Source organism: Lytechinus variegatus, chromosome 12 (assembly GCF_018143015.1).
Source record: "Lytechinus variegatus isolate NC3 chromosome 12, Lvar_3.0, whole genome shotgun sequence".
Lineage (NCBI taxonomy): Eukaryota > Metazoa > Echinodermata > Echinoidea > Temnopleuroida > Toxopneustidae > Lytechinus > Lytechinus variegatus.
The window spans coordinates 23,897,348-23,912,445 of record NC_054751.1 but is presented as its reverse complement, the minus strand read 5'-3'; the positions used below and the strand labels follow the sequence as shown (position 1 = coordinate 23,912,445).

At 35.6% G+C, this 15,098-nt stretch overlaps 1 protein-coding gene across 1 annotated transcript in view; it reads right to left on the bottom strand.

Moving 5' to 3' along the window:
- The window catches only part of LOC121424894 (hematopoietically-expressed homeobox protein HHEX homolog), a 42,689-nt gene that overhangs the window by 12,035 nt on the left and 15,556 nt on the right, over positions 1-15,098 (bottom strand). The window contains exon 2 of the mRNA XM_041620758.1: positions 2,499-2,689. Within this exon, the coding sequence (XP_041476692.1) occupies positions 2,499-2,689 (191 nt within the window). The remainder of the gene's footprint in view (positions 1-2,498; positions 2,690-15,098) is intronic.

Here is a 15,098-nt window from a genome sequence, read left to right as displayed (position 1 = left end):
TTTCTTGGTTATTATAAGTTTCAAATTTTGCAACCTACACATCTAAACACATCGACATGAATCATTATAATGAAAGCCTGCTACAATTATGACAATGTGAATCTATTGCTTTTCAGTGGGTATGGCGGGAGAGAAAAGAAAAACATGGAAGATTCTTCTCCCAAAACAAGAAATCTTGTTAAGCACATTTCCTTTGGCGTTCTCCGACAGTCCGCGATTGAACTTCCTCAACATGTTCGATAAGTTATCATCTCAGAATTAAGAAAAGAAACAGTAGGAAAGGAATATTACAATATGGGAGAGAAGGGAAGAGAGACGGAGAGAGGAATGAAGAGAAGGGAGCGAGGAGATGTGATTCCACCGGCTGGAGAGCGTTTGTGACGCCATCTCCGCCCGTGTAGCTATTCTCCTTCTCCGCTGATAGACAAGTCACTCCTTCGCACCATTTTCCTTTGTCGGTCCAACCGACATCAATCACCAGCTCAATCTTCTATTTTTCCGCCTTAACTCATTACTCTAATTTCATCATGATTGTTTTTGAAGTCTACCCGACCGTCGAGGGTTGAACGCTGACAAAATCAGTTAAGTGCGCGTTTTTGTGACGTAATTCACAACCAATACTTCCATAATCATAATTCGGTTTTACGAGATTCATCGTCATATCGGGAGTCATATCCACTTTGTCGAGGTCTAAACACAACAAATAACATAATCGCCTCAATTTCTCTCCCTGTATTTGAAGCTCTTGAAAGGGAAGACATATTGCGTTTACAATTGGAAATCATGATCTGGCCAGACAAGGGGATAAGAACCCCCCCCCCTCTCATTGGTTGTAATACACCATTCATTTCAGTCATTTAAGGTCACCCCCCCCCCCCCCCCCCGATCGCCGCCCTTGACGTCTGATGTGTGCTGTTTGGGAAAACTTCAAAAAGTAATTGATCTCGAAAAAGACAGCGATTGAAATTTCTATACATGATTATGCGCCACAGCAGAAAAATGACGGGAAAATATAATTGCCGTCATAGTCACATAACTATTTCATCTGATTTCTTACGTCAAGTTCCAAAGAGAATTCTTTTCCGTGTTGTACCTTTTCTTGTTTCAACCCTTCTTCTTGTAAAAATCCTGTTAAAATTCGCCAAATATTGTTTGTATGATGATAGTATGATTCCTGATCTATGACTTGTCTTTAAAAAGTTGAAAACAAAGCTGAGAATATTTTCGGGGTTCGGGCCAACAATTCCTTGATTCAACATAGTGTTTTCTAAAACCGTCATCTCGCGGATTAGAATGATGCGAGGAAATCACGGAAATGGCAAAAAGTACGAAGAAATAAAGATTAATCAAGCATATTAGAGAGGGATGTATATAAAAGGCTATATGATATGGGAGTAGGTAGATAGGTGTTCATATCAATCATTCATTTATTTCCTTGATCAAAATAATATAAGGTAATTTGAGTTTTGTTTTATCATCAGATAATTTCCTCGAGACCTTCCTCGAAAATCATCGGAAATTATTGAGTGCAAATGGACTTTTATATAATCGGTGACGCATATGCCTGAAAAGGGAAATCCTGAAATGGGCAAAACAAAATATACCAAGTTTATTCTTGGTAAGTGTAAGGTATATTCTCAAAGGGAAAATTTGACAATTCTTATTTTGCATAAGCCTTATTATATCTGTGCTTTATTATTATACTTGAGAAATTATTATTCCTAGAAATAAATCTACAAATGCGTATTTAAAGAAAAGAAAGAAAGGATCCACTGCAGTTAATTCAGCAAGTGTTCACTTTCATTTTTTTATTGTCAAATTCTGGATCCCAATTCCCAAATTTTAAAAGAAGACACTCTCCCTTCTTATAGATAGGGGTCTGATTTCCCTTGTCATCTCCCGCCTTTTTCTGAGAGCATAAATTCTGCATGGTAATGCGCCTTGGGACCACCACGCATTTCCTCTGATCGTCTGCTAAAGAACAACCGATAAAAGGCATGATCAACTAGCGCTAACAAGGAGGAATCTTTTCATCAACCCTTTTGTCATAAACAAGAAAATGGAAAGAAAATGAGAATTTTTCCCCAGAACAGATACGTTTGAGAAGTTACGAATCTCATCCCCGTATATAAGACGGCGATCCCTAATTTGTCGGGAAATCATTATGTAATCTGTGACATTATATAATGATATGAATGAGCCGGTCTTTGGGGATCTAACCAAAGTATCATTGTTCGTCATCGTAAAACTTTGTTTATTCTATATTATTTGTGTATTTGATTATTCTTTAATTCCATTAAGCACATACAATTCAATGGAAATTCTGTCGTTTAGCATCTTTGAATCTCCATTTATCTATATTTTTTCCCAGACTCATTCAGCAAGGCAGCTTCCTTCCCTACTCATCGTACCCCTCATTCTCCAAAATTTTGAATCCCTCTCTCCTCTATGCCCGATACAAAAAAGACGAAACAAAAGAGATTTGAAATCTTTCTTACCTGTCTTTCACTCAACTGGAGCACCTTCGCTAGCTTTTTTCTTTCGGGCGGAGAGAGGTATTTCTGGTTTTCGAATTTCTTTTCAAGTTCCATCGTCTGGTCGTTAGAGAAACGGACTTGGCCTCCTTTGCGTTTGTGAAGCGGTCTCTGAATGAATGGATTCCACAAGAAAGGTTTCCCTGATACTGCAACTACAAGGAGTAAAACAAAAAAAAGTTCAAATATAGGGAGGAAATGTAAAAAAGCTCATTCAAATACGAATTAAACGGATTCAGGAAGAACCTCGTTTCCTGACACATAATGCAAAGTTTAAAATGTATTCAATAAATTTTCAAAATTTTGTTTCAATCAACTGCTGTATATCACTCATGCCAAATATGTTATCTCGAAAATGTATCTCGTTTTTTTAAAACTGAAAATCCCTTTTAACCACTTCTCGATTGGACAAGAAATTTTTGTTCTATTAAGAAATCATTGGTATTTTTTTGTTATCAAAGTATTAAACTGAAATCAAATCTCTCAGCTCTATATTCATGATATTGTTATAAGAGAAAAATCTTTGACTCATTATAAACACGCTCGTCTATCTCTGAACATCAAATTAGTGTTAAATCCAAAATGAAATTTTCTAAAACATTATTCCAGTTTTTATCTTTCGCATTTTCAGATAACATCCTTTTTTGGTCTGACAGCTAGGATCTTGACAAGAACAGGAGAATCAGAATTTGACAAGAGCAGCAAAATGGATGATGCATGATCTCATGATACACATGCAAAAGTATTACTCAATATTATGTTTTCTTTTCTGACAAGATTGGATATGTTTAGCAATCATGAATTCAATTCAACAAGTATAAATTAATTTCCATCAAAATATTGTTCAGAATTGATTTGAGGAAAGTCTCAATTTCCTATGCTATCTGAGAGACATAAGAAAAAGTTAGCATTTGAATTTGGGAAATATGATTAAAAAAGATTTCGTCTGTATAAACAATGAGGCGGAGATGTGCATTTGATCGAAATCAATACATTAGGTAAAGATAAACAGATGGATATAACATGATGTGTAAATCAACAGAAAAAAAAATGTATAGGAAAGCAGTAAAATATCACAAAAACATGGAGCCCACGTGGTATGCGTAAAAAGCGTAATCAATGAAATACTTGGAACAAAAAGTTTTCAATTATGCCCCTCTGGTTTGGCGAGTTCAGCTACCTTCATATAGGGTGGTAAATGGGAAAAACTTGCCCGGTGTATTTGGGGAACAGAATAAGCAGACAATCGAGTAAATAAGATAATTGTCAAGTGCAATATAAATTGATCAAATCCAGGGAGGAAATTGTGTCTAAACTCTCCACCGAGTGAGGACAGTTTGAGATTGGAAACAGGCTGCCATAAAAGAGCCGATTTTTTTTTACACGAAAGAATCGAGCAGAATTGTCGTCATTTTGGGATGATTAATGGTGAACCCCGTTTGACATTCACTATCTTGCTTTTGTCTTGTCCTGATCTTCTTCAGAACACGTCATTGATTATTTTATTCAGCTACAAACGTGGATAGGGAGGCTGAATCAGATTCGACATCGAACGCGGGTAATATAACTAGACATTTCCCTGTACTTCAATAAACCATTTTCAAAGACTGTAAAACTGAATGTAACTCAGTCACTTTTCGACATAATACACCAATAAAAAAACGTTTTTGTCTGGTTTATACCTGCTGATGTATGATTTTAATTTTAATAAAATATATGAATACAGATAATTGTATTCTTTGAAAGTTATTGATGAAGATATTCACCCCTGTAACGAAAACCGTTTCATGTGCATTCTCAAACGATCTACTCAAATTTTAACTAATAAAATTTCATTATAAGAGGGACGAGTCATTATATTTTTCGTTAAAAAAATTTATTATGGTAAAAAAAAAATCCACTTTTCAATCAAACGATTGGAATCTATTCGTTTTTAAAGAATATATAATTTATTTAAAAGCGAAATTCTTTTAAATGATTATCTGATCACTAATAATGCGCATATTATTCGAATTTCAATGCGTTTGTGTGTGTGTGTACGTGTTAATAAGCTCATCTATAAATTAAATATTAACTGAAAGAACTATTACGAAAGTTATAGTGGTAAATGGCAATGAGCAAGAATGAAATTTACTTTTGAAGAAAAGTTCTATGAGAGTATTACTCATCGCATGCCTCATCCTATTTTTATATCATGTCGGAGTTATGCTCATACCACAAAGCGTTTGACTTGAGAAGAAAAGACTTCACAAAACAGACACAATATGTCGCCTCATCGTCCTACTTCTATTAATTAGCGAAGGAAGAAGGACAGTGATGGTCTGTAGCATTGCCCGAAGGCTTACATGTCAGGGGAGACCTGCTTGGTTACAGAACCATGTATAGAGTTGGTCATAGCTTGCTCATAACTCACACCTTTATTAAGGAAAGGGCAGTAATTAACGACTGTCTTCCTATGTCACTCTTGACTGATATGGCGCGCGCGCGGGAAAATAATTATAGAAGCAAATTCATACAGAGCGTATCCCCGTGTTCCCAACAGACGATGATGCTGCGCTACCGTGTCTACCTATTGCTTCAATGGACCTGTTGAATTTTCTGTAATTCATCAACTTACTGGAGACAGAATAAAATTACATACCACCACCATATTCGAATTAAACACTTCTGTTCATGAGTATGATAGCGATTCCGTACTCCATCCTTTATTGTTAATTCATTATTGGTGAATGATTAATTGTAACTCTTCCAGTCCATATTTCCTCGGGAGTTTGTTTTATGTTTCCACAAAGGAATGGAAGTGAATTACCTAAACAAAAGAAACACACATATTTTTGTATCATCATAAATAACTCTTCAGAAGTTATCTATAGGCCGATTGACATGATGGCCAAAAGAGAATGAAATAAAGTACGTGATATCGATTAAGAACATCAGTTTTATTACATCATCATAATCTTGAGAACTTAAAAGGATTGGGTTTAAGACAAATATTGGATATTTCATAAAACTTTAAGATAACATTTAAACAAAGAATGCTGAAATAATGGAATATGACTGGTATATAGAGTCAGCATTTGTCATACAGTAGAAATGTAACGTTTGTCATGTTTGTAATGATATTTTATGAAACGGTCGAAAGGCGATGGAATTGCATCTTGAACTATTTGGGACTCATTTGGTAATCACATATCGAGAAATAATCTATTCCAAATCGCTCTTTTATTGTTACAAAGTACTCTTCCATAATTCCATTTCGCTAATAAATGGAGGAACACACATCCAGGTCAAGGATTGTGAGCTCACTCAGCAACTTTGCAATAAACTTTTATCCCTCCACTATATACTCATGCCGCCAAAGCGTATATATGAGTAATTAATTTTCAGTGTTCTACCAAAGTCGACACTATCACTTAGAAAAAAACACAGATCTTTAATGCATGTTTTAAAAGATATATTAAAAATATATTGGAATACAAATGGTAACTGGAATAGAGAGATGCATCTTGTACTATAGCTGCGTGACTGTAATAGAGGTTATGACATTGGCTACCGTTTATTGACCCCTTGTTATCTTATACCAACCATTTTAAACCGAATAAGATGGCATAGCAAACAAAACACGACGAGATAAAACAAAGAAATTGCCCAACAATTGGTCGTCCGAATTTACAAAGCGGTCAATATTCAAAGCTATCGCACGTTATCCAGAAGCACTTCATAAATTCGAGACGAAATTATCACTTCGTTTACCATCCTAATTTGCGGAAAACTTCTCGTATTTGCCAACTACTGCTATTTGACTACAACTGTACCTAACTATATCAATTGATGATCAGTGATATCTTGATAAGGGGTGGATTTGAAAGGAGGGTCCGACTTTAATGACTGCTTTTCTAAACATTTGTTGTGTCTTCATCCTTCAGTATTAACATATCCCATTATTTACCCTGATTTTAATTGCATTGATGGGGGCAAACTAAATCATGTATAAAACTTTGCCAACTATTCTTCTTAATTGCAACGTGACCAGCATGCACAACCTAATGAAATTTCAAATTTAGTGACAAATTGAAGCGGATCTTTTTTTATACTTTGTAACGTAAACATCATTCTCATCGAGCCAAGATTGTCATTTATAATGTGTCAATATTGTGTATGATCCCCAGACGACTCGCAAATCAAAAGGATCGATAATGATGTTTTATCATTCGGCAATATTATCTATAATCATTACTACATAGCCTTGTTCATGATAGGTAGTTCAGATAGATTATTTTTATTGATTTAAAGTATAATCACTTATTATCTTGTTCAAAACCAATAAGGACTAATATTAATTAGAATATCCCAAAGCTATTATCCAAAGTGTGGTAGAAAAGTGTACCCTCTTCCTTTAATTTTTTTCACGCCTGATACCCTCTTTCTGACTTTGCTTTTGTTATTCATTCAAACTCTTCTGCTCCCATCGGTTATGTTCTTTCCATAATTATTTCCTGTAATGTTCATTCATATCATAAAACCACATTCACACATGGATAATGTTGAAGTTACTACTCCCAAGACTGTAAAAAATATTTGGAAATTTTTTTTTTTCACCACCACGAGGTAATTATGTGTCCAACCAATTTCGGGTAGTATTTTAGTCAATGCGGGAAACATAATGCCCACAATAAGCAGCAAATACTTTAGAATGGGCAAAAATTTCATCACACTAGATAGATAAAAAAAACAGAAGAAATGCCCAAATGTTGGTGGGTTACATACTGTAATTACCCCCATGTAGCACTTTTACCCAATATTTGTTAGAGTGAACACAATTGATACCCCACCCCAGCTTCCGATTCCGCTCTCGTACAACATGTACAAATCCAATTATAAGTGTATGTACTTATCAGATATACCAATAAGACCGATAAGGGGGTCAGCTAGTACCCCTGATGGTCAAAACATGTCCCCTTTTCACACTGTATTACTAGGCGGTTTCAAACCGCCTCGATCACAAGAATCCCCGTTAAATTACGAGAACTTTTTAAGGCTAAAAAATACCCGTTAATTATTCCTGCATTCACATCGCCCCGAAACACATCCTTTGGGATAAGTTCCCGAAGTTACGAGCATGCGCAGTGTGGTCTGATAAGCAGGCAAGGCGGGAGATTCAAAATCACTTGCCCAGCAGCCATCCACGCCGCCGCGCCCAACGACACGCTGGGATAAAAGTTCCCGTAATTTGCTTTCACATCGCCAAAATACCTGCGACCTTGGAAAAATCCCCACGAAAGTTCTCGTAATTTCGCCAAGTACCTACTATTTAGCGGGTATTTTCTTTCGGGGAAATTACGCGTAGTTTGCTTTCACATTACCAAAATACCCGTATTTTCTGATCGGGTAAATTTCCCGATCAGAGAATACCTGGAACTGGCGAACTTCGAGGCGGTCTGAAACCACCTACTATGACTTGACAGTTTGTTTCAAATTGGGCCTCCTGTTATGAAGCCCCCCTATACAAACGCCCCTACCTCTTTACGTGTCTTTGTTATAAATCCACCCATTGTCTACACGTAGGTGATAAGTGTTGTTGGGGAAGCAATATAAATCAGAATATTCCCTGGGGTCTGTATCCCATCCTTTCTTCATCCATCCATCTCGCTTTGGGGCAAAATTCGATAGACTTAATACCCTAAGCAAATTATACATCTAGTTGTTACGTGGGGAAGAAAGTGGGGATAACTGGAGGTAATTATTCTTTGTTCGGGTTTTGTTTGGAAAATATATGATTTTTCCAATCTTCGTCATTTCATATTTTTAAAATGAAATTTCTCCCCCTCCTCCACCCCCCCCCCCCCTTCATCTGCCTTACCCCCTTCAGTCATTTCCAATACCCTTCTTTTAAATATTAATCTTCAATCTGCCCTTTTAGGATCTTCCTCTATTCACCCAACCTGTTCCTTCAAATATCATCTGAAAACTCTCTTCTATGATACATTAATACTCCGTCTCAAATAACAACTTTTCTGTATTCCTTAACTTTTGTCACCCCTTTCCTATATCATATAGTTTTCATTGTTTTTTTACATTCTGTATTAAATTGAACGATCCTTCACTAACTCTATGTTTTAGAAACAGTATCTACTCAATTCAAAGTTAATTGTCATCAAAATGGATACTTGACAAAACTAAAAAAATGTAGTATTCTGATTTTTTTATTTCTATTCATTTATTATTTTTTTGCAGTGCAATTCCATCACAACTGCGCTCACAATTAAAACTAATGGAAAGTGAAAATAACACAAAACACAAATAGAAGAAACTGGAACATGAAAAGAAATAAAATCAAGCTGGTAAGTAATGGGTTACTCTAAAATTAAACGCAGATTACAAAAAGAGCAATATACGGTAAGAACCAATTCATAACTCAAACAAATAATATTACGCAACGTAGGAAACCACGTACTTAACGTTTATTGATTTATTACCATACAGAGTATTTTAGTGCACTTCCGTGGGATGAGAAGCGAACGAAAATCGTTATTTTAACACCAAACAACAAATATATAGCCCTTAAAGTATATCAGCTATGATATATTCATAAACCCATCAACTTATCCATTGCTTACTTTCTATTGATTGCTTTTAGTCGTTCGTTCAGTTATATTGATTTCCATCACTTAATAAGTATATCAAATGCCAATCACTGGTCATGTTGGTTGGTCAATCAATTATATCAAGTCTGGTCGTCGTTAGCGTTTATTCCATCGGAATATTATTTAAAAAAATATTAAATTTCGTTAAAACCTTTTGTTAAACTTCTCTTCTTTTGGGGGGCTTAAATCAATTACAAATTGTTGAGCGAGGGCTAACTTGTCCGTTCCTAACATTCGTAAATGTAATTTGCTATAAAAATGGGTTCGTCAATCTTACAATGGGTAATACTAAAGATTTTAATACTTAACATTGTTTTAAATACATTCGTGTTATATTATTCCCTCTTTCATTAAGGATCCTTTTAAAGCTGCCATCACTTTATTCTTATTTTGTATCTGCTCTCACGACTGGTCAAATGTAGGCAGACCTGTCAATCAATCCGTCCCCACTTAGTAGGTAAGTAGAGGGTACACAAAATCCAATACACCATTAAACGACTGTCAGACGGTCACAGACAATGGAGGGGTACATCTTTAGACCCCCTCCGTTACCCATTATAATAGATCTACACACCTTCATCAAAACCACGGTAGTTTCTTGTCACTTCCCATCAAATGGCCCTATTTGTCATTATCGCTCATTGTCTTGCCCATTAAAAGTTTGTTTAACATGCTCCCTCGACGACCAAGTTACAACCATCCATAACGTACTGCACATACAGGTTTTGCTTACTTAGTTGCTTAACGCACATTAAGGACGCTTGGACGCACGTCATAACTTTTATCTCCGAAAAACATATTTGCCTAAAATGTAACGTCGTGAGAACGACACCAAAATAAGAAGACAATCATGACAAAAGAACCACTAACAAGATTGACAAATGTATGATTGCCCATTGCTTTGGATAATGACTGCATTCTAATGCCATTTCCGCTTGCGAAGATGCAGAAGATGGCCCAATGTTTATTTTTTAAACAATCGCACTATCGATTTCTCTTGTCTCAATGCAAGTGGGCAACAAGCAATCCAGATTGTTAGCGCAACAAGATACTTTTATTGAAATTGACGTGCCAAAAGAAAGACCCATATTGCTGGATAGATATGGCATAATGTATTTTGAATTTATTTTATGAAATCGATAGTTGAATGACTATTCCCATTGTTGTCGTGTAACGGGTTACCGGATACAGTCTCGTCTTTTACGAGAAGCAGACGACAATATACGCATCGCGCGTCCGCTCAAAAAAAATACGAATCATTTTCTTTTTAATGAGCGCGTAATTAGCTCAATTCCGCTCTCAAATAACAGTCTAGAATCGATGAGAAAGTTGGCAAATATTGCTCTGAATAAACAGTTTGGATAAAACGATGATGGGTTGATTGATAGATGTCAGGTATCAGAATTGGCGACGAGTTAGGTCGCTAATTAAGAGCATGCATGTCTTTACTTTCAGCAAAAAAAACCAAGCTTGCGAGAGGAGATATTTTATTTAAATAAACATTGTCCAATCTTACAGGCGTCCGATACCAGTAATCATCAGCTCCGGAATCATGATATTACCTAATGAAATCTTTAGCCATAGTTAAATAAACCCTATGGACAGTTGATAATTGACATCCAAATTGTACGTTGTGTGCCACTTTTAATAACTGCAAATTCCTGGTAGAATTTTGATGTTGCGCTTAATTTTTGTATCAATAATTAGTTAGGATTAAAATCTTAGAAGTTTACCGACAGAGCGACTCCGTTCAATGCAAAAAAGTCTTAAGTTTATAGATGGTAATTTCAAAAATAGAAATAGACGTCACAGTATATAAAGATCTGAAGAGAGAGTATTCAATAAATAGCAACAAAAATAATGAAGGGGGGAGATTATGGAGAATCCAAAGTTTTGGCTAAAAAAGTCAACTCATTAATTGTGAAATACATTATTTATCTAAAGAAAAAATGTTCAATGCTTCATAAAATACTGGAAAATATTCTTTATTGTTCGCATTTTTTCATTGGACGTTGAATTATGAAAGAAAAAAAACATTGGTTTGTCGTCGGCAGCACAGAAACCTTGATTATCTTTTTTTTTTTTGATGGATTGAATTTATTCTTTTTCATTCCAAAATTTAACAAAAGTTACAATGTAAAGCATAACACAAAAATATCATATGCAGAAATGAAAAAAGGGAACCCACTGGAAAGCAAAGCTTGTTAGTATGGGTTCTTCATTTTGTACATGGCAAAGGAATTTATTACTTTATTTTGGCATGCTTGTACGTTCAGTTAAGTCTTATCCCTGAAAATCCATGAATCCTGAAACAATGAAAAAGTATATGCGTGTTTTATTATGAGAGTTCTATGAGAAATTACAGAAAGTAAATCCTACCAATTATCATGAGTGACTCGTGATAATTTGTATTACGCCTCCCTGAATATATGAATACAAATGTGAGTTGGAAGGAATTGTAAAGCTAATAAAGGTCACAATAACAAAGATATCTTACGATTTAAACCTTTAAAATGCAGGGTTTTTTTTTTCTTTTCTATGAAGCTCTACATTGAGATCCTATGTCATTTTATCCAAACAAATTACTTCCCTATATAATGTTAAAGATAGCAATGTTATGATGTTATGAAATTATTCAACGGGAAATTTCAGTTCTGTGTATATAGAAGAGTTCTTAAATACTTAAGACATTTCCTGGTATTTCATTTCAAGTATGGCCTACTGTATATAAAAATTAAACTATTTAACAACAATTTAATATCATACCCTTTTCTTTAACAGTGATCTTTTCAATGAAGAATGTACTTTATTTATTAACTAAAACTTATCGATTCAAGCTTATACTTTTGAAACATTTAACCAAATCCAAGAATCCTAATTGATCCATAGTATATTATAGTGTATAGCCCGCTACACGTGTGTTTGTGTGTGTAGGGTGATTCTCTTCTCCCTCTCACTCCCCCCCCCCCCCCTTATACCACTCAACTCGGTCCTTCCTCTCTGTATAGCTCGACCCCGCCCCTCTCACTCACACCAAAGGGTGCCGCGTGGCGCGTGGATAGACCTGATAAAGCCCTCCACGCGGAAACGAGCAGTCACGGAAACGATACTACAAGCTAACGTATCTTTCTACCATTTGTAAATGCCATTTAGAGGCCGATTGGGTGTTATTGTTAGGGATAATTGTGTCTATTGGGCTCGTCTGATAAGCCCAACAGCGGAAATTATCCAAAGCGAAACGACGTCCTCTGTCCCTTTCTAGCAATACAAAAACTAAGATGGATAGTAAGGAAATAGTGTTTTTTAGGGGGAAAGACAAAAGAAAAAGACAATATAGTTGGCCGTTTCATTGCTTTTACGTTTGTTTGGCTTTTGAAATTCAGTAAACAACGCAGGAAGGTCCGATTAATAATGACTTAATACTGAAAGATAATACAAATCAGTTTTCTTCATACTTTTCATATTATCATTTTGTAACATTATTTGCATAATATTTTAAAACACATAGTCTGGACTTATTTTGTGTACCTCATTTTGCTTTGTTATTAATGTATAACGGTGATATATAAAAAATACAGTAACATTTTAACATTTTATGCAACAGGTGAACACCTTCGTTGTAATAAATCCGAACGAAATAAAGCCAGGCCAGTATCTGGACGGAGCTGAGGCTCTTATCGATAATTTGTGAAATAACGGCCTCTGTTGTGAGTCATCATGATTCTGAATTGATTATTGAAACTTCGAATAATTGGAAACAAAATGCATAATGAATGATGAATAACTTAGAATTGGACTTAGATATTTAGAAAAAAAAAGTATCAATGAAAAATGAAAAATCATTTAGCATGGTTGATTACCCACGTGGGTTTGTATTGCGGAATAGGGAACAATGGAGGTGTTTTTGGAGACGGTCGCGCGAGACACTCCGCGGTCGCTACCGGCCGAGTACAATGTCAGAGACGCGCTGACTCCACGAAGGGAAAATATTGAGATTGTCTCGGTCAAACCCCTTTAAAGAAAAGAAAGAATAGATGGAGAGGAAAGCGAAGAAGAATAGGAAGAAAAGATGGTGGCACATCTAGAGTTATAAGGGTATGGTTGATTGACGGTGGTGTGGAGGAGACTTCCGATGCTGTATGGGACATTGGCCTGAACATCAAACATTGGAAGGGACTCCTCTTCCACGAGACTCAAACCTGGTGACGACACCCATATGACGACGACTAATTGACGCAATGAACAATACGTCATCAAAATATTAAAAAAGCAAACCTACCAATTTGTGTAAAATAATTGCCCCTATCAAACGCCAATCATTTTCTGCAATACTGACTATTTGGATGAAACACACACAAAGAACATTAAACGCCCTTACGGGGCGGGGGGGGGGGGCGTTTTGTGGTCTTCTGTAAATTAAGACAGAGGAACCGTCCAAGGTAGTGATAGCATCATTACTGAAATGATGGCCCAAAAAGGTGATCACTGTCTTTCGTTGATGGCTAATTGATGGGCCATTTCCGGACCACATGAACTATTGATATGTGAAAAAGAAAATATTACATTTTTTCCCGATATTGCAATACTTATTTTCAACGATCAGTGAATCATGCTATGACGCAGATACAACCTAATGATTTCTGTTTAACCATGGATAGGTCCATGACTTATATGACATCTGTGTGTGTGTTTTTTTATTAAGGTGTACTAATCAGAAATGTTCATTGACGTCTGGAGAGGAACAACAACAACGACAACAAACATGACAATAGTGGTAACAATCATAATATAATAAAGACCGGATGGGTAATTGATACATGGAATATTAAAGATGAAATCATTAATATGCTTTAATTTGACGCCACAATTTTAGGAGCTTGTATAGAAAAATTATGTTACATAATGAACACAAGAGTCATTCCCAATTCCCTTTCCACTTTAATCCATGATAGGAAAAGAAATAATAAATGTACATCAGAATGTATTTCTTGATCATACATACATGACAGGAGAGTAAGAACGGCGAATCTTTCTGTCTGGATGCTTCTTTGAAATGAAGATAATTATATATATGCCTTGCTTGTGAAAGCAAGAGCAGGCAGTTTTGAGTGCGTAATAAGGAAATGCTAAATTACGCACTTTCGTAAACATTTATTGGCCAAGTGATAAAGTGAAAAATAAATAAATTTCTTGGTATTCCTGTTGATTCTGAATGAATAGCACTAGAGGACGGTTCAATTTTATGAATTTGTTCAAGTTCCATGCCAAACAAAGTGTAATGGTTTTTACGGAGGATCTTATAGTCACCATATAGTTGAAACCCCCACTCCCTCAAACAAATTTACGCTCCGTCAGAGTTTTCACGAATCAAGATTTTTTTTTGTCAAAATGTCCGATCATTGTGAGATTCCTTTTTCATAATCTCCAGAAAGATGATTTACAATGACTCTGTTAAAGTTCTATATCCACTGGTAATATACAATAGTTTTGATGTCAACACAACATAGAGGCTCTTCATCCTTTCAACATAACGACCATCTATAAGATGTATTCGAGTGGAAATATATAATCAAGACTTCTATATCAAAAGAAGAAAATGAAAATAATATATAACAAGGGAAAGCGATACAACATGAAATTCATCTTCTCGAATTTCAGAGTATAAAGTCATATAACGATTACATCCAGTTTAATTACATACCCCTTTTGACGAATGAGAGCATTTTATCTGCTTTATGAGGGTCGCTACTGACAGTTTCGAAAGTAATTAACTTTCATTTAATAAAATGCACATCATATGCTCCTTTGAAATGTATCTCCCAGAAAACTCATAATTAAAAAGAGATTGAAACTAAGCTGTGATGAAGGTTTGATAATTGATTTTATTAATGAATTTGGATGGATTTCGATCGGTGGTGGA